Consider the following 23,995-nt stretch of genomic DNA (forward strand, 5'->3'; position numbering starts at 1 on the left):
GATTGTACAATGTTTGGATTCTTCGTTTGTTTCAGGAATCATCGGTGCAGCTGCCTTGGATTTTTTCAACATTGAGATTTCCATGGAAATAGTAAATCAAACAGAAGAAGAAGAAAGAACAGGGAAAAAAGAACATATTGTATTCCTTGTAACACAAAAGCCTGTATTTTCATACAAGAGGAGAAATAAATTTGCTTCCTCTTCACATTGCCTTTCAAGTTTTGGAAAGCAGACTGAAAAGCAGCTTGATAGAGAGGTACTATGTTAAATTTTTTTAAATGAAAACTTCGGTATGGAAAGCATATTATGTAAAACCAAAACATTTCTGTCTGGCCCAGAGCAGGAGAGCCTGCTAAAATTTCTCCGCTTGCTTATCTTGTCAATTAACAGAAGGTGCTTATTCATTTGCCTGTTTATTTATAGCCCACATTTCTTCTCAGTGGGAATCCAAAGCCACATTGTTCTCCTCTCCTCCATTTTATCCTCGCAACAACCCTTTGAGGTAGGATAGGCTGAGTATGTGTGACTGGCCCTAGGTCACGCAGTGAGTTTCCATGGCAGTGTGGTGCTTCTGCACAGTACTGTGGTGCATTTGTGTATGATCCAGTTTTCCCCTGGCTTTTCTGTAATTTTTGCTAAATCTGCTTTACTATGACATTTTTGGAAAGATTGCAGCAAAGCCAGGGTGGATACTATGTGGAAGGGGAAATCCAGATCCTTTCCAGTCTTGTCCACATTGGTAGCATTTTTTCTGCTTCAGTCCCCCATGGCAGCCGTTCCCTCCCCCATGACATCACAGAGTTTCCCCTATTTCTTTTAAATCAGCTAGATTCAAATCCAGTAGTATTTCAGAAGCCAAGAAGATTTTGGGGGGTAAGAGCATTCATGAGTCAGAGCTCCCTTTCTCAGATACCTGATGAAGGAGTTTGATTCATGAAAGTGTATACCCCAAAAAACTTGTTGGCCTCTAGGTAGAACAGCTAGATTTGGACTCAAATCTAGCTGTTCTACTTCACACCAACACAGCTACCCTCTGAAACTATATTTTAAAAAATCAATTAACATACCACTACAGAAGACTGGAACAGGGAAAGTGTGGGGAACCCCACCATATGGAATCTCTGTTGCCACTGCGCTTTGTTGGCAGCTGCAGTGGCCACAAGGAAACCAGAGAACAGTCATTGCATTTTGTGGCAGAATTCGGAGTCCTATGTCAAGAGTTTTAATAGAGGCAGCTAAAAAGAATTCCTGACTGAGTAGCTGAACTCAGCAACCTGGATGACTTGGCAGAATTTCTCAGGTGCCCAGCTGTGTGGAGATAATCAACTGGATTATGGCAATACTAGGAATAAGGCCTGTTGAGAAAATAAATAGAATGGGCTCTAGAAAGAGGCTGTGGGTAACTGCCCTGACCTTGGGCACTCAGCATCAATTTGCTATGGTGTCACAACATGACAACAATCATGCAGACACTGAAGCTCAGCATTCCTTTTGTCTGCAGTGCACTGTTGTCACCTTCTGCCGTATTTGGCCTTGCAGTGTTTAGCACCAGTGTGTGCTTGTGTTGTGATCTTTATTTTTTTGACCTGGCATGGTTGTCTTATGCAGGAACTCATTTGCATATTAGGACAAACCCCCTGATACCAAGTCAGCTGGAACTGCATTCTTGTGCATTCCTGCTAAAAAAGAAAAGCCCTGAATCTAGGGATGGGACCTCAGACACATACAGTGCCATATCCTCCACTTTCCAAACCAGCCATTTCCTCCTGGGGAACCATAGAGTATGCACCTCAAGGTAGTCATTTTCTGTAGGGGAATTGGTCTGACTACAGCTTTCCATCTCTTCCTCCCTCCCTGCAGCCTCTACCTAGGAAAAGTACAGTCTTTCTCCACAGTGTAAACCAAAGCAGGAGGGAGGCAACCTCAGCAAGTATAATGACACAGAGTCCACACTGCAAAGCAGCCATTTTCTCCAGTGATCTCCGCCATCTAGAGAGCAGTTGTAATTCTGAGTGATCTCCAGCCCTCATCTGGAGATTGACAACAATGGTTCCCCAGGAGGAAATGGCTGGTTTGGAAAGTGGAGGCTATGGCACTGTATGTGTCTGAGGTCCCATCCCTGAGGTCCCATCCCACCCCACTTTCTGCAGGCTCCAACCGTCAAATCTCCAGAAAATTTCCAACCTATCTCCTTCCCAGACAACCATCAACCTACCTTTATCTTTCCGTCTGACTTCAGCTTTCCATCTCCTCCCTCCTCCCTGCAGCCTTACTTGGAAAAGGACAGTCTTTCTCCACAGTGGGGACCAAACTCCAGACAACAGAGCTCTCTCCCCCTAGAGAAAATAACTGCTTTGGAAGGTGGATTCTATGGCATTATATTCAGCTGAGGCCTCTCCCCTCCCCAAACTCTGACTTCCTTTGACTCCCCACAAAACATTGAGGAATTTCTCACCAACCTGGAGCTGGAAACCTTAGTCAGGACTGGCCCCAGTGAGTTCTCCCTCAAAGGCCAAAATAGGCCTGGAAAGGGCCTTCTCCCGCCTTTTACTCTCAGAACCACACTTGGTTGCTTAGCAACTGCCACTGCCTAGCAGCTTCCCCAGTGGCCCAATCCTCATCCAATCTTCATCTATCCTGGAGCTGGAGTGTGGGGTTGCTCTTTGAGCAACAAGCAGATTAGTCAAGGGGAGGGTAAGTGAGTCATCCTCAATATGGCTAGGCAGATAGATAGACAGACAGAAAGGATTAAGGAAAGGCAGAGTGTGCTCTCCTTCTTTGGTAGTGGCTCCTCCCACGAGACTCCAGAGCTTTAGCAACTGTGCTATCCTGGTTAGTGAAACAGGCTTCAGCTTTTCAAGACTCTGAGTTTTCCAAATAGACAAGTTCCTAGGTTTTGACAGGATCTGGCACCATTCGTCTCCCAGATGAATGATTCCTCAAGGCTTTGTTTCTGTTGTCCAGCAGAATGAGGGTAGGAAATACCCATGCTTTGCATCCAATGATCCACTAAACTGTGGCCTAATGTAATACAATACAACTGTGGCCTAATGTAATGTAATAGTAACTTATGCTTTGCATTCCCATTTGTGCTATTTATTTATTCATTTAGAGAGTGTATATGCCCTCCCTCCAGACCTGCTCAGGGGGGCTCACAAGTCAAAACAATAACATGGAATCATAAAAACAAGATCAATATTAAAAACAAGCCATTGAAACCAAGATGGAACAGCACAACTTAAACTCCAATGTGCTAACTGTGTCCCATCAGCCTTGATGGGTTTCAGTCTGAGTAGTGCACTAGGAGGCATTCTTAAAAAACAATAACAAACCTCAGTCTGTTACACATAAATAAATCATGGCAGTTTTAAAGCAATAGCAACAAGAACCAGCCCAAGATTGTAGTGCCCTAGCCCAACTATGATACTGACACCCTCAATCAACAGAAAGAAAACAGAGCTATCTCGAATTAACTTTTAAAATTAAAAATAAAGAACGTAACAAAAAATGCACAAGGTTTTCAAAAGCCCTTCATGTTCCACCATGACATCTACAGAAGGCCACTGTCAACAGTTATGGAGATTCTGGAACCAAGTTAATGCCACACTTCCCTTCAGGCCAGTTGAGGAGCTCCATTAGCCCCTTGGAGAAACTGCATGAGTACACCAACAATTTCAAGTTAAGAGTCCCTGACTTGCAAAATTATTTTTAGAAATCCAAATATATGCATACACTAGGACAGGGATCCCCAGCCTTTTTAAGCTTGTGGGTATCTTTGGAATTCTGAAACACTGTGGTGGGCACAACTACAAAATGGCTGTCACACTTTACCTTCAGCCACATAGTAAAGATCCTTGTGGTGTTGTGGCAGCTGCTGACAAAACAATGTTTTTTTTTAAATTTGCATAGCCAATCAACTCTCTAATGGCCAGTCTGATGCCTTGCTGGGCAAAAGACCCACCTGGCTCTTCCCACTTTCGAAAAACACTTTGTGGGCACCCGAAGAGGAGTTGGTGGGCACCATAGTGCTGGGGGACCCTTCATGGGGAATTGGAGCCCATGAAAAATCTCCATTGATAGAAAGGATATTAAGTGAAGCACAATGTCCTTACCCCACTCCCACTAGCACTCCTTGAAATACTGCTCCTGGAACAGCTTAAGGTGGGAGTTGGTAAATATCACTGCCATGTCAGTGAATCCAAACCATGGGTTACCAAAGTGTCTGAATAAATGTTCATTGTATTCCTAAGCATGAACACTTGGGAAGTAAGATCACTGAGCTCAATGGAGCTTGCCTTTGAGTAACTGCAATTAGAATAATAGTTTTGAAGTGTATTGTAAAGAATTGAAAATACATGTGTCTTTCATTATTATTATTATTATATTCATTTCTTTGGGCAGCTCCTGTGCTTAGCATATTTCTCACTTTTAAAATATTAAACATTTTAGTGACTGTGTTGGGTTTATTCTACAGGATCTTGAAAGAACCATGAATAAGATCAGAGACAAAACCAGTATAGCTTCTACTTGCCCTGTCAAGAAAAGTCACTGGGAAACAATCAGAGGACTTGTGACAATAGGGAAAGGTAAAAAGCAATTTAATTCAAAAAGTATGTGGCATTTAAAATCCTTCCCTTTTCTAGAAAAAGCTACCATTTCACACTGTAGTTAAAGTACAAGGTATAGTATTATTTTGTGGCTAAACACTAAATGTTTATGCTGCATAATTAATAATCTCAAGCTGTTACCTTCAGAATGGTCTGTTGAATCCCAGATGGTTCATTGCCACCAACTACAGAAGGTTCTGTGGACCCTTGTGCTGGTCTAATCCAAGTCTTGGAGATGGCAGACAGGTTCTTTTAGACTATTTTAAGTCAGGAAAGGTCATGTGGCCTGTAGGCCCTCATCGCCTTGGAGACCCATTTTATTGGGCAAATCATTTAATTTACTCCCATGTTATATTGGGTTGTGTCTAGATAGTGTAAAATCACCCATGGGAACCTTTATTTGAGATTTGTGGTGCCTCTTGGTAACTGTACTTTAAGCCAGCCCAGAATTTCACAGAAGTGCCTGCCCAGAGGCCATCTTAGTAACTGGGAAACAAGGGAACTTTCTTTCCTATGAGAGGGGAATAATTCTTATACACAAGCCACACCAGTATTCTGAACAGTCCAGTGTTGGAAAGGCTTCAGTGCTTGACTGATACTTTATATAACCAGGTTCCAATTGTTGTTCTTTGACAGAATAATTTAGCACTTTGAAGAACCAAGTATGCTCCAATATCTGCATAATTTAGGCAGAAGAAAGTTATATTGAGTCCACACTGGAGAGAGTATATAGTCCCTTATTGCTATAATGTCTGTAATGTTCACAGAGCTGTTGAAAAGTCTTCTAATGATCTAATTTCATATGTTGCAAGAACTTTACCCATTCAGCTCCTCAACTAAAATTCCAGCGTAGGCTATAGTCATCTCCCTCCCCTTGTTTGTCTATTACAACCTTCTTCCCAACTTTCCTCTTTCATTCTCATTCTTATAAAAAACTCCCTAACCAATGTGCTGTACTTATACTTAACTTTTACTTTACTTTATTTGATTTATATCCCGCCCTCCTCGCCGAAGCAGGCTCAGGGCGGCTCACAACGTAAAATCAAACAAACAATTAAAATTCCTCAAGGATTACAAAAAATTAAAATTCCATAATTAAACAATCAAAAGCAGTCTGGTGCTATTATCCTTCAAGATAGTTCCAATGGTATTCAGTATTTCTTAAGTTTTCCCTACGGTAGCAATGGCTCAGTGTCAGTTAAATGCCAACTGAAAGAGTGTGGTCTAACAGGCCTTACGTAATTGGGTGAGATCCTGCAAGGCCCTCACTTCCTCCAGCAGTTGATTCCACCAGTAGGGGACTGCTATCGAGAAGACTCTCTCTGGTGGACTTTAATTTGGCCTCCCTCATCCCAGGGATTGCTAATAGATTTTGGAATCCGGATCTAAGTAACCTCTGGGGAACGTGTGGGGAGAGACGGTCCCTAAGGTAGGCAGGTCCTTGGCCATATAGAGCTTTAAAGGTAATAACCATTACCTTGTAGTGAATCCAGTATACCATTGGCAGCCAGTGCAGTTCCCGCAGCCCCAGCTGTTTGTGCTCCCGCTTGGGAAGCCCCAGTAGCAGCCTGGCCACCACGTTTTGCACTAGCTGAAGTTTCTGGGTTTGAGACAGGGGCAGCCCCAAGTAGAGGGCATTACAGTAGTCCAATCTCGAGGTGACCATTGCATGGATCACAGTTGCCAGGTCACTGCGGTCCAGGAAGGGGACCAACTGCCTCACCCACCTGAGATGGAAAAATGCAGATTTAGCAGGGGCTGCTATCTGGACCTCCATTGTCAAGGCACCCCCAAGTTTCTGACCGTATGCGCCATTATTAGAGGGTTCGACTAGTATCTGGGAGACCAGGCTCAGGTCCCCCACTCTGCCATGGAAGATCACTGGGTGACCTTGGGCCAGTCTCTCTCATTCTAATCTACTCACAGTGAAGGGTAAAATGTGGGAGGAGAGTTTTGACATATACCACCCTGAGCTCCTTAGACAGAGAGTGGGATGAAAATGGTTTGACCTTGCTTAACGTTCAAGATCTGACAAGATCAGGTTAGACTGAACTATCCAGGTCAGGGCAAGAAGCTGAGTTTTGCATTGGCCAAGTTTACAGAATAATATAAGAACAAAGTTTTAGTCCAGTGGCACCTTTAAGACCAACAAAGCTTTGTTCGTGCTATAAGCTTTCATGTGCAAGGACACTTTGTCAGCTTATACCGTGAATAAAACGTTGTTGGTCTTAAAGGTGCTACTGGACACAAATTTGGTTCTGCTGCTTCAGACCAATATGGCTACTCTGCCTGAATCTAAAAAAATTAAGATATAATTCTCTCCCATTGATCAGTCAATGTGTCATCCATTCAGTGGCCTCCATTTCCTTCTGCATCAGTCACAAACTCCTTGACATTGCCTTGAAATCTCTTCAAGATCCTTTATCATCCTGTCCTTTAAATCCTTTGATATCCCTTCCCTATCTTCACTCCTCAAATTCTTCCTCTCACACAACATTCTCTTGTTCTCCAATGTGACCCTTCCCATTCTTCCTTGCTGCCCTCTATGCATGGAACTCCTTCTTAAACATACAGCGATCCTCCAATGTTTCATACCTGAAAACAGGGATGTGGTTGTAGCACCTGTATTCTCATGCCAAGCCATCCACCATTACCAATGTTGCATGTTGCTCCAGCTGCTGAAGGTTCTACCTGTTGAATGCTGTGTTCATTGTCTCTACAGTGGTCTCTTCACCACTGTTTAAAAGCCAAGAGAAAGATAGTTATTTGGCTGAAGATATATGTTATCAGTCATTCAAAATATACAAGAATAGCTGTACATTTTTAGTGTCCATGCACATTTACAAGAAAGGGCTTTAGAGACTAGCTGAATCCATTTCTTACTCAGATATTTAACTTCCAGGGATCCCGGAGAGGGAAGTCGAACCCTGGAGAATGCCAATGCTAGGAATTCACACATTCCCTACAAATTAACAGTCAAACTAGGGGCAAATTAAGGACCGTGATGAGTGCTGCTGTTTCCAAGAGTGAATCTTGATGAGATTGTTATTACCAACTTTGTTCATATTGCAGGAAGACTTCTGAAAGGATTTCATCCTGTGTATCCTAAGAAACTTTGGATAGACCAAAAGACATTCTGCAATGGGCTTCCTTTCCATATTGTTTTTGATGAAGAGGTAAGGCAAAATAGTAACAAGTAGATACCCTTTGCATGAGCCAGACTTCAGTTACCTAATGCACCAAGCTGTGTCATGGTTGGCTTGATCCTAGGATAACAAACTTCTTAACTCACTGCTGCCTCTGATTTCTTCAACTACTGAATCAGAAGACTGAAGTAGATTGAAAGGAAAAAGCTGTGATAAAATAAAGGGTTGTTCTAGAGCATACTGAAATGCCGTTGGTTGACAAATATAGCCAATTACATCAGGTTGTTCTCCTTCCAAAAGGGCTGCTATTGGATGTTTAGCTCTCATCTGTTGAACACAGCACCTTCAACCAAATTTGGTAGGTTTTCTAGTGCTACACCTGGAAAAATGAGATCAGTCATTGTTAAGTATGCTTTGATTCCATCTAGATTAGATTACTACAGCGTTTTAGATGGGGATGCTTTTGATGATGGTTGCAACTTGACTTAGTCCAGAAAGTAGTCTTGAGGTTGGTGAACCAAGTGTATTCCTAGAAACATACATATCTTACCAGTCTTGATAGAATATCGCTAGTCTTTAGTTTTTTCCAATGTACAATTTAAAACCCTGGCTCACTTTTTCTGCTAACTATTTTGGACTAAATAGGGACTCCTATCATATTCTGATCTCACTAATCCCTAGCTAGTGTTTTCTTTATGGTTATTGCCTTTTATAAGTAAACAGTGCCTTCTTATTTTCAGTATTTAATATTCAAGACTTATGCAAAAATAGTAGTGGTAATGTTGGATGGCTCAGGCAGTGATTCTTGGCATGGAGATAGGGGTGCTGCAAAGATATTCTTATTGTCACCTGTGAAGTACTGGAGGATCTGCTAAATATTCAGAGAAGGAGTTTCATGCATGGAAGGCAGCAGAGGGCTGAGTTGAGGGATACATTCAGAGTTAAGGTTGTAGCCAATCTATATTCAAAAAGTGTTTATACATCTGAAGTTCTCCTGGTGACTGAGAAAAATGCTCCCATTTTCTTTTTAAGCTCCGAGTGAAGCAAGCTGGAGTCAGCATCCAAAAGATTGTGCCTGGCCTTCAAACTCTGGGCATCCATCTGGATCATTACTTCAGCATCATCCGCCCAGAAGTGAAATTTACCATCTCTAGTGTTCAGAAATTCATCAACAGCCAGTTTGTTTTCCGGACCAAGAGAGAGATGATGCCAGAGTCCTGGAGGCAGCGCCCCATGTTAGAGCTGAGAGGTAGTTTGTTTTCTGAAGAAGTGTTAGGAATTAGAAATGGAACTAACTGAAGACCCATCTGGGTAAATGTGTGTGTGTGTGGCGGGGGAGAGCAAAGGCCTGGTTTCCAAGGTCTATGACCACTTCAGGCTGCAACTTGGGGCTCACCCATCTGAGCACTCCTGTATACAAAACAAACAAACAAAAATCCCTGAACACTGAAAATCCTAAGACTATGCTAAAAAGCTTTCTCCTTGTCATGTAAATATTCTGTGTTCAGGGATTTTTGTTTCCAGGTGGAGCCTGGAGATCTCCTGGAATCACAACCAATCCCCAGACTACAGAGATCTGCTCTCTGATCCCCCCAAGAAAATAGTTATAGCCTTTATGGCATTATATCGTGCTGAGGTCCCTTCTGCCCCAGAACTCCATCCTCCCCACGTTCCAGGAATTTACAACTCAGAGCTGGCAACCCTACTTCCCCCAGTTTACAAAAAAAATTGTGGAGTTTTAATTGATATGGTATAAATAGATTAGAAATTAGTCAAAGAAAGGATTGTGCAAACAATTCACTGCATATAAATAGCTCATAAATGCTTGTACACAGAACAAAACATCAGTCTTTCTGCACCAGAAAACAAGTGCTTCTAGAATATAAATAGGACTTGGGGAAAATCCCAAAACTTGTATATGTTAGTCAAAAGTCATCTTCTTTCTGACAGGCAGGCTAGCTTCAAAGTAAATCTAAAAATCTTCAGGGGGACATAAAAGTCTTCCACTTTCCAAAGGATTGATAGTGTGCAGATTTATGTCATAGAACAATTGAATGCTGTGAATTTGTGGAAATCAGCTCTTTGATAAAGCCATCAGCAAAATGTGGCTGACTTTGTAGCTGCCATTCAGAAAGAAGAAGACTTTGTGGACCAATATATACAAGCACTGGGATTTTCCCCAAGTCCTGTTTATGTTCTAGAAGCACTTGTTTTTGATGCAGAAACACTGATACTTTGTTCTGTGTACATCCATATGTGAGCAATCCGGATACAGCAATTTGTTTGCACAATCCTTTCTTTGACGGATTTCTAATCTATTTATACCGTATGAATTAAAACTCCACAGATTTGTGTAAATGTCATCATATTGCATTGATAAATTATTGTTTGATTTGTGTGTACACAGTGCTATCTTGGTTATTGCTACACACAATGACAATTTTGTCCAAAACAATGAAAATAGATGTATTTTGTGGGCATCTTCCCCAGAGGCAGAAATTATTTTGTATTAAAGAAAAGCACTGTGGGTGGGTGCATCAGATGTGTATCTTTACTTTTACTGTAGATATTCTGAAGATGAACAGTAGCTACAACTACTATTTTAACAGCTGAATTTTCAATAAAGTCCTTGCTGAATGTTTCCCTGCCCCCCCAAAAAAAATCCTCTCCCCCATAAAATCTGAAATGTCACCTTCCATATAACAAGTGATTCATTTGCAGTGTTCATGTTCATGAAGTCAATAGGCTCAGCATGGTGGAATTCTGTTTAGGATGACATGGTTGGTTAAGTGTTCCAGATGGTTCTGAAGTCAATGGACAGTAGGCAGTTTAACACAGATGCATACAAATTACATAAATGTCACAAATGGAGTACATGATGCTGCATTTGTTTGAACCAGGACAGATGATCTGGATGGAGAGTGTTCAATGCATGCTCTACCTTTGCTCCCCTCTCCTGCGCACACTGCATGAGCTGGAGGAGAGGCACATGCACATTGCAGACATTGCGCCCCATGATGTCACCAGGGACTTGATCCTTCTCAATCAGCAGCGGCTGGCAGAGATGGAGCTGTCCAATCAGCTCGAAAGGAAGAAAGAAGAGCTGCGGATCTTGTCCAAGCATTTGGAAGAGGAGAAGAAAAAGACGGAGGCTCTGCTGTATGCCATGCTTCCTAAGCACGTGGCCAACCAACTCAAAGAAGGGAAACGAGTTGAGGCAGGTGAATAACTACAATCTTGGCAATAGGTGGAGAAATGTTCAAGGCTTGATAGGGAGTTAGAGAGTTTGAAGGCCAGAAGTTTGTGAAAAACCAGCTTGAAATTGCTCACTTAAGGATGGGACTTTGGGCCATTGAAGAGTTTTGAGGAGCTAGACTGCCATCCTTTTGCTAACTGACAGCTGGGTGTCGTTTCAGTGTTGTCATTTCATTCAAACTATAGATTTGGGGCACTATACCTCCAAAGTTATGTACTTGGAAATTATGGGTTGGATCCTGAAGGAAAATTACATTAATGGACAGAAGGATTTTTACTGATAACCTCTGAGTTATCTGAGTTATTTCACACTCACCCTTACGCCGCTCTCACGTCCATCTTCTCAGTGCGGCATCCTCCCAATTTCCTACTATTTGCGCTGGGGCTGCAGCAAACATTGCTGTTTTTGTGCAGCAAACAGAAACCACTTAAAACCAGTTTCTGTTTGCTGTGCGAAAACTGCAATGTTTGCTGCAGCACCGACGCAAATAGTGGGAAATCGGGAGGATGCCGCACTGAGAAGACAGATGTGAGAGTGGCATAAGATGAGTGCGAAATTGGCCTGACTCTCCTCTCAAACTGTTCCTGGGAGGTGGTTCCCTGTCCCACAGAAGCAGTATTGTGGAGGCATTTGTGGTTGCAGTATGAGGAGGAGGAGAGAAACTTGGAAAGGGAGGAGGAGGAGAGAGGAGAGAAACTCCTGCTCCTTTGACAGAAATATGTCAGCAGAGATTTACTGTGGGATAAAGGCCCATGTGTGAGAAGTACAACTTTTTTGTGATGAGGAAAGAGATTAGGGGACAGAGAGAGAGATGGAGTGCAGGGTCAATCTCTCTCTCTCTCTCTCTCTCCCCAGGAATATGGTGCAGAATAGCATTGCTTTGCAAGAATGGTTCTTTGTCTCCACTTATACCTTACTTGCATATTTATAAATAAAATAAGTATTACAAAGAGCTTTCTTTCATCCAAGGGAAACAGAACCATGTAGCTTTACCCCTGGAAATTCTCAGCATTCTGAGAAGAGGGGAATTGTGATCAACTGAAGCTCTTCTTTCATTCTTATGTATAGAGTTCAGCATGTTCTTTGGCTTGTCTAACAAAATTGATGGGACTTAAATGTGCTTCACTTTGGAGAAATAAAATAAAGCAAGTCTTGTGATTTAAGAAATAGTGGAAAGGCACCCCAAAAAACATCCTTTATAAATAAAATAGATGTTAGAATATTGAATTAATGCCTTAAGAGCAGAACAGGTTCAAATGTTGGGCGAGCTTTATCTCCTAAAACTAAGACAGGCTTTTAATTTCATCCTTTCTGCTTGCAGGAGAGTTTAAGGAATGTACCATATTATTCAGTGATGTTGTCACCTTCACCAACATTTGTGCCCACTGCGAACCTATTCAGATAGTCCTCATGTTAAACGCCATGTACCTGAGATTTGACAGGCTGACCACAGTACATGATGTCTATAAGGTATGCACTGTGTAACAACAGCAGCCCTTTGTGCAGTGAATGGGGAGGGGAACAGGAATCCTTCTTCAGTACCAGGCCTTGGAATGGAAGTTCATTTGAGGGCTACTTTTGGGGCAGCTCCCCAGAAACGTCTATAAAAGGAAGCAGGAAGAGATTACTGACAGGCTGGTAAACTAACCTTAGCCTGTCCCTCCAACTTGCCTGCAGAGTCTTCTGTTTGTTTGTTTTTTTGCTGATTTCTGGTTTTCTCTAACTCCTGTTAGTTGTACCTTCCCTACCTCCTTGCCTTCTTTTTGTATCTCTCTGTGTTCCTTACACTCTGGCATAGAACCTGACAGCTCTGTGACCAGGGGAGGTACCAATGTTGCAAGAAAATGAAGCAGAAGTGCAAAATGTTATCAAAACTTTTATTTTCTTGTTAAGGATAAAGGTGAGCCCAGTCAAATAATTTAAACATTCTAGTGATTTACAAATTCCAGTCTAGTAACAGTTCAGGCTAAGAAATGAATAGTTCATTCCTAAGTGGAGTTGCACTAGGCCATTTAACTGTAAGAGGGCAAATCAAGGGCTTTGCTTCCTATGTATACCTTTAGCTACAATCAAGGAAAATACAGATCTTTTCAACTGTCATATCAATCAATTTCTGTCTTTTGCTTTGGTCTGTCTATATTATGGGTCCTCTGGGCACTATTGGAATTCTGAGAATATTGACTAGGTGACACCACAAAATGGCTGCCAGGGAAAGAACAAAGGCAGCCACAAAATGGCTGCTGACATGGGGTCTGGGGCAAATCACAAAATATTGGGGAGTTCCAAGAATACTACTATGATAGAGGGAACTGTTTTCGAATGGGTGCTCCTGTGAACACAAAGATGTTGCCACTTGAGAACTTCTGAAGCATCTCCTGCTCCAATGAAGCAGAGGAAACATAGCACTGAGCTGAGCATTACGGGGTCACTTACTTATATAGCTGCCAATAGTGCATTGTGGATTCACGGAAAGGGAAGGCTTTGAATGATGGGAGTGCATAGTCAGATGCATTTAAGTGAGGAATGTTTAGTCTTAAGTATGTGTGTTTTCCCTTTCCTTCTTGCTCATTAGGTTTCATTATTATAAAAATTCTGTTTATTTATTGCTGGTTTTCCATTGTTTTAAGGCTACTCAAAAATTTACAATTTTAACTCTGTTCTATGCTTTTCTGCCATTTTATGTCTTCAGATTAGATTTGCGTCGTATAGTGATTTTCATTATTTTACTATGTTGTTAGCCACTCCATGAACCAGTTTTCTGGTTGCGAGGCAGAATCAAAATGTGCAAAAAAAAGTGAACATATGGATGTTATCGTTATGAACATTAACATGAGCAAGCAAATCTTTAATACTGACACATTTTAATTTCAATGAAGCTCAGAGTTAAAATTCAATCTAGGGTATGTCTGCTTATTCGTGAAGGTGGAAACCATCGGGGATGCCTATATGGTGGTCGGAGGTGTTCCTGTACCTGTATCAACACATGCCGAACGAGTTGCCAACTTTGCTCTGGGAATGATCATTGCAGCAAAAGACATAAAGAATCCAGTTTCAGGAAATCCTATTCAAGTAAGTAGTTGTAAAACACACATTTGCGTTCTGTTTACTGTTTGGGGAAGAAGATATTATAGCCCAAGGTAGAAAATGAAAATGAACATCAGCACTGATTGATTTGTGATTTATATGAGGTGGATTGTAGCTTCTAGTGACATCTTCCAAAATGAACATCTGAAAAAGACCTCATTGGTTATCCTAGTCCAGAATTCATGATAGTCCCATATGCTTGAATGTGTTCACAAAACTCCTTGCCAAGGTATCTTGTTCATTTCAGTGGAAGGGAAAGCTGTGTGCATGGAGTGGAGCTGAACCTCCCATCCAAGTAAATAGTGAGTCCTCCTGATCACACAGAAGCCCTGTCTATGTGTCAAAGTGGGAACAAGGATTTGGTTTGGGAGCAAATTTTGTATTATTGTTCTGTTGATATTTAAGGTATTCTACTGGTCCAGAAGGTACTTATAATACTGCAGTAAACTATTTATTTATTTATTACATTAGTTTTATATCCCGCCCATTCTATGACGACTCAAGGCAGCTTTCTTGTGCTTCCACCAAATTTGAGGCAGAGAGAGAGTGCATGTTTATTTTGTCCAACTAGCCATCTTTGATTTAGTGGGATTTGCAGGTTTTAATAGAAATCACTGCAAAAACCTGTTTAGGAAAGGCAAAAGTGGAATGACTGTAAAGACAGCATTCATCCTATGGTGGTCGAAAAACCACAATCTATCTCTAATCTTCGATGATATATAAAATAATAAATGAATTGTCTGGAATTTACTCAAGAGCAGGGTTTTGTTTGTTTTTTTAGCAGGAACACACAGGAATGCAGTTCCGGATGGCTTAGTGTCAAGAGGTGTGGCTTAGTATGTAACTAAGTTCCTGATGGGCTTTTTCTACAGAAATGCCCTGTGTGAAGCAATGATGATGTCAGGGGGTGTGGTCTAATATGCAAATAAGTTCCTGGTGGGCTTTTTCTACCAAAAAAGCCCTGCTCAAAAGTCTTTCAGTTCAGTAAACCCCATTGTTTTCAGAAGGGATAATTCCCAGAAAATGACTAAATTGTTCAGGGTGGTGAGAACCAGAGAGGATTGTGAGGCACTCCAAAGGGATCTGTTGAGGTTGGGTGAGTGGGCGTCAACGTGGCAGATGAGGTTCAGTGTGACCAAGTGCAAAGTAATGCACATTGGGGCCAAGAATCCCAGCTACAAATCCAAATTGATAGGGTATGAACTGGCAGAGACTGACTGAGAGAGAGATCTTGGGGTCATGGTAGATAACTCACTGAAAATGTCAAGACATTGTGGGATTGCAATAAAAAAGGCCAATGCCATGCTGGGAATTATTAGGAAGGGAATTGAAAACAAATCAGCCAGTATCATAATGCCCCTGCATAAATCGATGGTGCGGTCTCATTTGGAATACTGTGTACAATTCTGGTCACTGCACCTCAAAAAGGATATTATAGCATTGGAAAAAGTGCAGAAAAGGGCAACTAGAATGATTAAAGGTTTGGAACACTTTCCCTATGAAGAAAGGTTAAAACGCTTGGGGCTCTTTAGCTTGGAGAAACGTCAACTGTAGGGTGACAAGATAGAGGTTTAAAAGATTATGCATGGGATGGAGAGGGTAGAGAGAGAAATACTTTTCTCCCTTTCTCACAATACAAGAACTCGTGGGCATTCAATGAAATTGCTGAGCAGTCAGGTTAAAACGGATAAAAGGAAGTATCTCTTCGCCCAAAGGGTGATTAACATGTGGAATTCACTGCCACAGGAGGTGGTGGCGGCTACAAGCATAGCCAGCTTCAATAGGGGATTGGATAAAAATATGGAGCAGAGGTCCATCAGTGGCTATTAGCCACAGTGTGTGTGTGTGTGTGTATGTGTATATATATATATATATATATATATATATATATATATATATATATATATATATATATATATATATATATATATATATATATATATATATATTTGGCCACTGTGTGACACAGAGTGTTGGACTGGATGGGCCATTGGCCTGATCCAACATGGCTTCTCTTATGTTCTTATGTTTGTGGGGCCGAGCCATGAGTATCATAAAATATAATAACAGGTAATGAAGATATAAACTTTATAATGGACACAGACAAACCCAATTAAAGATATTTTTTTTAGACTTAAAATACAAACATGCTTAAAACTCTTCCGATAGTTTAAGTTGGAAAGGTAGGATAGTGGAATTTTGCAAAAGAAATTTTTAAAATAAAATATCAAGAAAAAGCACAAGGTTCTGACTGTGGAAACAATGAAATGCCATTGTAAGCTTCTTCCCCGCCCCCCCAATCTACTCAGATTGGCAAAACCTTTCCAGTATTATATCCCCCTTTGGCTGTGGGTTCCCACATTAGAGTGCTCACTAGATTAGGTCTAGTCAGGAGAGATAAACTGGCTGAAGGCATCAACCCTTGTTTGCAAGGACACAACTCTAGGAAGAATGCCTTTCAGCTAGCTATAGGAAAGCTGAAAATGTAACCATCTCTACTCCATTTGAAACCACTGCAGAATACAGACAAAGCTGCAAGGAAAATGTAGAATGGATCTTAAAATCCATGTTTTCCTTGCAGCAGTCAGCAAAGAAAAGCAGGAAGAGGGACTCAGCCTGCAAGCTTCAAAGGGTGCTTCAAAGAGCCTTTGAAGCTCCCAGGCTGAAACTGAAAGAGACTCAGCCTGGGAGCTTCAAAGAGCCTGGAAACTGTAAGAGCCTGGGAGCTTCAAAGGGTAAGGACAGGAGGGGGAGGAGGAGGGAGAAAAGAGCCCTGCAGGCCTGATCAAAGGCTTGGGTGGGCTGGATCTGGCCCGTGGGCCAGGTGTTTGACACCCCTGCTCTAAATAGATTACATTCTTGCAGGCCTCTTTTGGATAGCATGACAAGTTACCTGTATCAAGTTAGCCTATTGGTCAAACTATATGGTCCACTTAGATGGGTGATGGCTCTCCTGGGTCTGCTACAGAGCCTGTTTTTTTCTATCACCTGCTACCTGACATCTGTTAAGTGAAGATGATAGAAACTGACCCTGGGACCTTTTGCATGTGAAGCATGTACAGTCTAAAGCTTTCTTCTACCAAAAGAACAATGTGAGAAAACAGCCTCTCTGGGCCAAGAAACATGCTGGATGAAACAGACATCATGAGCTTTCATGAGAAATCACAGTGGACCCAAGCCAAGTGCTCCCACAATATTTAAGATGTTACTTAAAAAGGTAAAAGGTAGTCCCCTGTGCAAGCACCAGTTGTTTCTGACTCTGGGGTGACGTTGCTTTCACAACATTTTCACGGCAGACTTTTTAAGGGGGAGTGGTTTGCCATTGTCTTCCCCAGTCATCTAGGCTTTCCCCCCAGCAAGCTGGGTACTCATTTTACTGATCTCAGCAGAATGGAAGGCTAAGTCAACCTTGAGCTGGCTACCTGAACCCAGCTTCCTCTGGGATTGAACTCAGGTTGTGAGCAGAGCTTAGGACTCTGCTTTACCACTCTGCACCATGGGGCTCCTAAGATGTTGCTTAGCAAAGTATTATTTAACAGAATTCACAACACAGAAAATAAACAGAACTCTTGCAGCACTTCAAAGATGAACACATTTTTATTCTAGTAGAAACTTTCATGAACCAGAGCTCATTTATGTCAGATGGAATTATTACTACAGGGATGCTAGTTTAGTTTGTGTTTTAGAAATTATGAAGAGGTTGCACATTAAAAGAAGATTTGGTGTTTGTCTTTGACCCTTGTTCAGATTAGAGTTGGGATTCACACAGGACCTGTCCTTGCTGGGGTTGTTGGTGAAAAAATGCCACGTTACTGTTTATTTGGAGACAGCGTGAATATCGCATCCCGTATGGAGAGCCACGGGGTCCCAAGCAAAATTCACCTCAGTGCCAGTGCACACCAGTGAGTGATTCCACCAACATCTTTTTAAAAAAGCTCTCTAAATACTTGAATTTCTTCCCAAAAACAAAGTTGCTTCCAAGTTAATTAGAAAACAAGTCCTACTGAAACATTTCAGCAGATTAACTTGCATGCATGCAGGGATGATGATCTTGTGTACTTGTATGAAAGAAAGAAACTTTGAAAAGACCAGACGAAGAATAGTACAATCTGATATAAAACATCACTGATACTATCTATAACACTTGTACCCCTTCATTCCACCAAAGATCTCATGGTTGTGTGTATAGTTCTTTTGTCCTTTATTTTATCCTCACAACAGCCCCATAAGGGTGGTTAGGTGGAGAAAAAGTTATTGGCTGAAAGTCACTTTGAAGTTTCATAAGCAGGGATGGGCAGAAACCTAATTTTTGCAGTTTGATTCAGTTCGTGCTTTTGGGCTGAACCATGAACTGAAGCACAAACCTATATGACCTGGTAGGTTGGTTTGTGAACTGACCCGGTTTGTATTGGTTTGTGAGTCATTTAAAGTTGAAACCCCTGCTTTCTGCTCCCTGTGGCTTTTTGCAGGGAGCAGAAAGCAGCTGTTTTTCATGAAGAGCAGAGAGCATTCTGCTTTTTACACACCACCACAAACTGCACCAAAATCCATAGAAGTTCTTGGCAGTTCTTCTGTTCATGAACATTGCTTCGTGAACCACGAACCAACCAAAATTCATGATGAAGTTTAGTTCATAAGCCAATCCATCTCTATTCATAATTATAGGAATTTGATTGAAGAGACACCCCAGCAATAGCCTGACAATCTAATTGTTACATCACAACTCTTACGTAAAATGAAGCACATTAATTGCTCTACTACAGGTAGTAAAGACCTGGTCAGCTTTTCCTGGTTTGTCTTAATACTGGATTCTGGACAGACAGAAGACAGTGTTTCTTCTCAAGCAAATAATTATTTCGTAGAACTTGCTGACACAAGACATGGTAGTAGCCATTAGTATAGACAGCCCTAAAAGCATTCTTGACAAATTAAGGGAAGTTAAGTTATTATTGGTCTTAGCAATCATGTTGAAATGGAACCTCCATTTTAAAGCAGGCTATATGCTTGAATGCCATTTGCCTAGGGAGCAAATGTTAGGTGAGGGCTGCTGCTTTCCAGTTTATCAGTTTCCTGGGATCATTTGACCACTGTGGGAAATGGAATTCTGGACAAAGGAGTGATCCAGCAGTATGCATCTTCTTAATGCTGGTTTGGATACAATCAGGTTTTCAGCTGGTGAGCAAGGAAGGGGGGATCCCTTCCTTGCCTTTTGGCAATCAAAAGGCTCTGATGGAGATGATCAGCAATTACAAAAGTCATGGGGGCTGTAGTAAGGAGAGTAACTGAACAAGATTGAATGAAAACTGATTGGCTCTAACTCACTGTCTCCATTATAGGATTTCCTGTTTGCATTCACAAGAGAACGTTGACATGATAGTTTTCTGCAGAAGCATTTTCATATCCCACTGCTGATACCCTTTTTTCATTTTTCAGTTGCCTAAAGAATAAGAATTTTGAGATGTTGGAAAGAGGAGAAATAGATGTGAAAGGCAAAGGAAAAATGCACACTTACTTTCTGATTCGAAACATGGTTGCGACTGAGAATGAGATCATGGGAAGGCCAACAAAAGCATCTGATCCAAGCCATGAAGCTGCTCAGTCCTTTCAGGAGTGCAAAACTGAGGCATCTCCAAACCCATGCTCACAAGGTAGACTTAGGCAAACAAGCAAATTCTCCCTTTGATAAAGATAGACTTTAAATTACACATAATTTCTTTTCCTTTCCAAGACATTCAGCCAAATCCTGATGAGGAAACGCTTCCTATGATTGCAATGAAGTATGCCGACAGTCCCATAGAAGCACACACCAACCTCAAAGGAAGGAATCAGACAAGACGGAAGGACTTGGCAGGTATTAGGAAGACGGATGATTGTTGGGTGTGGGACCAAGATACACCAATGTCTCCTTGTAAAGAGGGACCTGGCTGATTAGTAAATGAAGGACTTGGCAATGGAAGATAACAACTCTATTATATGCTGCAGCAGCCTGTTTACATCCATGTTATTGGCTCTTGGGTCTCTGTGCATTCAAGATAATGGCTGTGCAGGAAAGAGATAGAAAGAATGGATATTCAGTTTTGAATGAAAAGAATTACTCATTTTGCCTAGCTGGTTCAATCCTTACTGCATTGTAACATATGGCTTTTTTGTTGTTGTTACCATGGATACATAGATTGGAAAGCTGGTACATAGCTTGGAGAGAGATGCTAATTCAAGGATTGTGTAATCAGGTGGATCCTAGACCTTGTGTGGCCTCTGAAATGCAGCATCTGCTTCTTAAACAGGAAAGCAGAAATTTTATTTTCAAAACTGGCTTAATATATTTTGAGAGGGTTTACGTAATGCTGTTGTGCAGTTACGACACAAGCCAATCACTGAAAGCAACCAAGATTTTACTCCCCAGAGAGAAGAGGTGAAGGAGAGAAAGGCCCGCATCATTTTAAGCTGAAAGCAGAGTTCTTAATGCTCTTTGTCTCCAGATCTTCAGCCACAGGCTATCTAAACTCTTAGTCACTTGTGCCATGATCTGCAGATTGCTAAATCTGCAAATCAGGGCCACACAGAAGCAAGAGATTTTTCTGCTCATTTGAGGAATTCCCTAGGTCTGCAGAAAATCTGAAATTAGCCCTCCGGGCTAATTAAGTCTTGCCCGAGGGAGCTCAGATGTCCTTTACGGGACATCATAAATAGATCCCTCTTGGAGGGGCGTTTTCCAACGCCTCTAAAAGAGGCTTTGGTCCGTCCCCTCCTGAAAAAAAGTACAGCAGACCCGGCCGAATTGGCAAATTACCGACCGGTCTCTAATTTACCGTTCTTAGGTAAAATTATAGAGAGGGCAGTGGCGTTGCAGTTGCAGGGCTTTCTGGATGATGCTTCCATTCTAGACCCTTGCCAGTCTGGCTTCCGCCCGGGTCACAGGACGGAGACAGTACTGGTCGCCCTGGTGGATGATCTCCAACGGCATCTGGATTGGGGTGGTGTGGTGGTGCTGATGCTGTTAGACCTGTCGACTGCATTCGATACGGTCGACCATCGGCTACTGACCCGCCGCCTCGCTGATGTGGGGGTTAGGGGGTCAGCCCTACAATGGCTTTCCTCCTTCCTTGAAGATCGGGGACAAAGGGTGGCAATCAGAGGCGAGCTGTCCCAGAGACACACACTGGATTGTGGAGTGCCTCAGGGAGCAGTTCTCTCACCGATGTTATTTAATATCTAAATGCGCGCCCTTGCCCAGATTGCCAGGAGATATGGGCTTGGGTGCCACCAATATGCGGATGACACCCAGCTCTATCTACTAATGGACGGCCGGCCTGACTGCGTCCCAGAGAACTTAGACCGGGCTCTGCAGGCTATGGCAACCTGGTTAAGGCAGAGTGGGCTGAAACTGAATCCAGCGAAGACAGAAGTCCTTTGCCTAGATCAGGGTGCCCGGGGAGGAGAAATACCTCTCCTGGTCTTCGACGGAGCGCCGCTGAAAGCGGCGTGCCGGGTCAGGAGCCTGGAGTTTTACTGGAGCCTTCACTATCAATGGAGGCCCAGATTGCAGCCACTGCCAAGTCAACCTTTTTCCATCTTAGGCGGGCAAAGCAGCTGGCTCCCTTCCTAGAGCGCCAAGATCTGGCAACGGTGATTCATGCAACGGTCACCTCGAGACTAGATTACTGTAATGCCCTCTACATGGGGCTGCCTCTGTACCGAATCCGGAACATATGAACATATGAACATATGAAGCTGCCTTATACTGAATCAGACCTTTGGTCCATCAAAGTCAGTATTGTCTTCTCAGACTGGCAGCGGCTCTCCAGGGTCTCAAGGGAAGCTGCAGCTAGTGCAGAACACGGCGGCTAGATTGCTGTTGGGGCTCCCAATGTGGGGGCACATACAGCCTGGGCTGCGCGAACTGCACTGGCTGCCACTTGTATACCGGATTCGTTACAAAGTGCTGGTTATTACCTTTTAAGACCTATATGGCCGAGGACCTGCCTACCTTAGGGACCGTCTCTCCCCATATGAACCCCAGAGAGCACTGAGGTCAGCCGGGAAAAACCTGCTGAACATTCCCGGGCCGAGAGAGGTGAAGCTGCAAAGCACCCGCAACCGAGATTTCTCTACTATGGCTCCACGCCTATGGAACCAACTTCCAGAGGAAACGCGGGCCCTGCGGGACCTTGAACAGTTCCGCAGGGCCTGCAAGACTACCCTCTTCCGATTGGCCTTCACTGATTAAGAGGGAAACTGCTAAAGAACTCGCCATCGTACACGTAATCATAGCACTAGCATATTTTATTAATTTTATCAATTTTAGAATTTTAATCAGAATTTTAATTAAACTGTCAATGTAGTTTTATTTAATATTTGTATGACCAATGTATGAAATTATGCTGTTAGCCGCCCTGAGCCTGCTCCGGCGGGGAGGGCGGGATATAAATAAAAATTGTTGTTGAAATCTATTAGAAATTATATGAGGGGGGAGCAATTCTCCAAAAAGTGAAGTAGTGTTCTCTGTGCAAGTATAGAGAATGCACTTAACTCCAACGTTCATTCCAGGGGATCCACAGTGGATTGAGTAGCAGCAGTACAACCAGGAAGCCTTGCTGGGCCTGGTGGCAGTGGCTGTGTAGCCTTGGAACCCCACTGGGCTTGGTGGTGACCATGCAGCCCAGGGGCCCCACAGGGCCCAGCAGCAGTGGCTCCACAGCCTGGCGAAGTGGTGAGGAGGAAACCCCCCTGGAAAGTATGAGCCCAAACAACACTGTGGGGTGGGAGGGAAGAAAGCTCTCCTGGAGCAGCTCCAGGTTAACTGCTAAGAGCAGGGAGGGAAGGGAAGAAAGCCTTAGCAAGCCCACCTGGAGCAGCTCTGGGTGAGCTGCTAAGAGCAGAGAGTAGGTGGGGAAGGCAGTGAGCCTGGTGGCTTCAGGGGATCCCCAGGGGTGCACCGAGCCCAGTGAGAAAGTGGGAGGGGAGATGGGGTTCCCCCTCCATGACTATAATGGGCTCCTACTTGTAAATATATATTTTAATTTAATTTGCAGAATTAAAATGGTTTCCCCATATTACAGCTTTTAATGCAAAGCCCGTGGTGTTGAAGAGCACTCACAGAAAGAACTTGTCTTTGCAGGCAAGATTCCTGATGCAGAGACCTATGAAAATCTCCATGGTGACCAGGAGTCAAGTAAAGATCCCTATCATCTTATGCAAGGAAGAAGCAAACCAGCAGCAGAGGAACCCCGGATCAGGAATGTCAGATCCAATTTCTGCAGTTTACTTTAAGTACCTGAATGTTCAAGTTGAATGGTACCAGTATGTCATGTGACGTAATATTTTGCCACTGCCCTTGAAGTTCTGACTTTGCATACACTTTTAAAAACTATGTGATCTAAACTGGATGTTCCTTCAATTTCTTGTGGCAATAATGAAACTGCCTCTGGCGTTTCTTGATCACAGTATTGAATTGTCTTATGTATGTAATGTGACACCTTTCGTTTTGTGAGGCAGAAGGTATTGTACTCTAGGTGTGCCATAATAATTGAAAGTGTTCATTTATTGTATCATGAAGTGTTTCCAAAAAGCAAAAGTGGATACAGGCAGTATAGCAGTGCTCAAGGGGACATTTCATCAGTGCAACATGATGTCTGTGCTGACTGTAGCCACTGGTCTCTTGCACAGCAGTGCTATGGAAAGAGGCAGGCAGGTTCAAAATGGATAAAATGAAATACTTCTTCACAAAACACAAAATCATCTTCATTATGACTCGCTGAGATGGTGGCTATTATGGAACACTTTTATGGGATCTCCTGAAATTACAACTGCTCTTCAGATAACAGAGATTAGTTCCTCTGGAGAAAATGTCTGCTTTGGAGGGTGGACTCTATGGCATTATATCTTGCTGAGCTCCCTTCTCT

At 42.6% G+C, this 23,995-nt stretch overlaps 1 protein-coding gene across 1 annotated transcript in view; it reads left to right on the plus strand.

The window, feature by feature from the left end:
• Positions 1–23,536, plus strand: part of LOC132574081 (guanylate cyclase soluble subunit beta-2-like) — a 38,107-nt gene extending 14,571 nt beyond the window's left edge. Inside the window, exons 6-16 of the mRNA XM_060242203.1 lie at positions 36–256; positions 4,475–4,586; positions 7,680–7,783; positions 8,786–9,002; positions 10,654–10,974; positions 12,331–12,479; positions 13,932–14,078; positions 17,841–17,995; positions 19,527–19,741; positions 19,822–19,944; positions 23,212–23,536. Of these exons, the coding sequence (XP_060098186.1) occupies positions 36–256; positions 4,475–4,586; positions 7,680–7,783; positions 8,786–9,002; positions 10,654–10,974; positions 12,331–12,479; positions 13,932–14,078; positions 17,841–17,995; positions 19,527–19,741; positions 19,822–19,944; positions 23,212–23,363 (1,916 nt within the window). The 3' untranslated portion in view covers positions 23,364–23,536. The remainder of the gene's footprint in view (positions 1–35; positions 257–4,474; positions 4,587–7,679; positions 7,784–8,785; positions 9,003–10,653; positions 10,975–12,330; positions 12,480–13,931; positions 14,079–17,840; positions 17,996–19,526; positions 19,742–19,821; positions 19,945–23,211) is intronic.
• The last annotated feature ends 459 nt before the right edge of the window (positions 23,537–23,995 follow it).

Source organism: Heteronotia binoei, chromosome 6 (genome assembly GCF_032191835.1).
Source record: "Heteronotia binoei isolate CCM8104 ecotype False Entrance Well chromosome 6, APGP_CSIRO_Hbin_v1, whole genome shotgun sequence".
NCBI classification, from domain to species: Eukaryota; Metazoa; Chordata; class Lepidosauria; order Squamata; family Gekkonidae; genus Heteronotia; species Heteronotia binoei.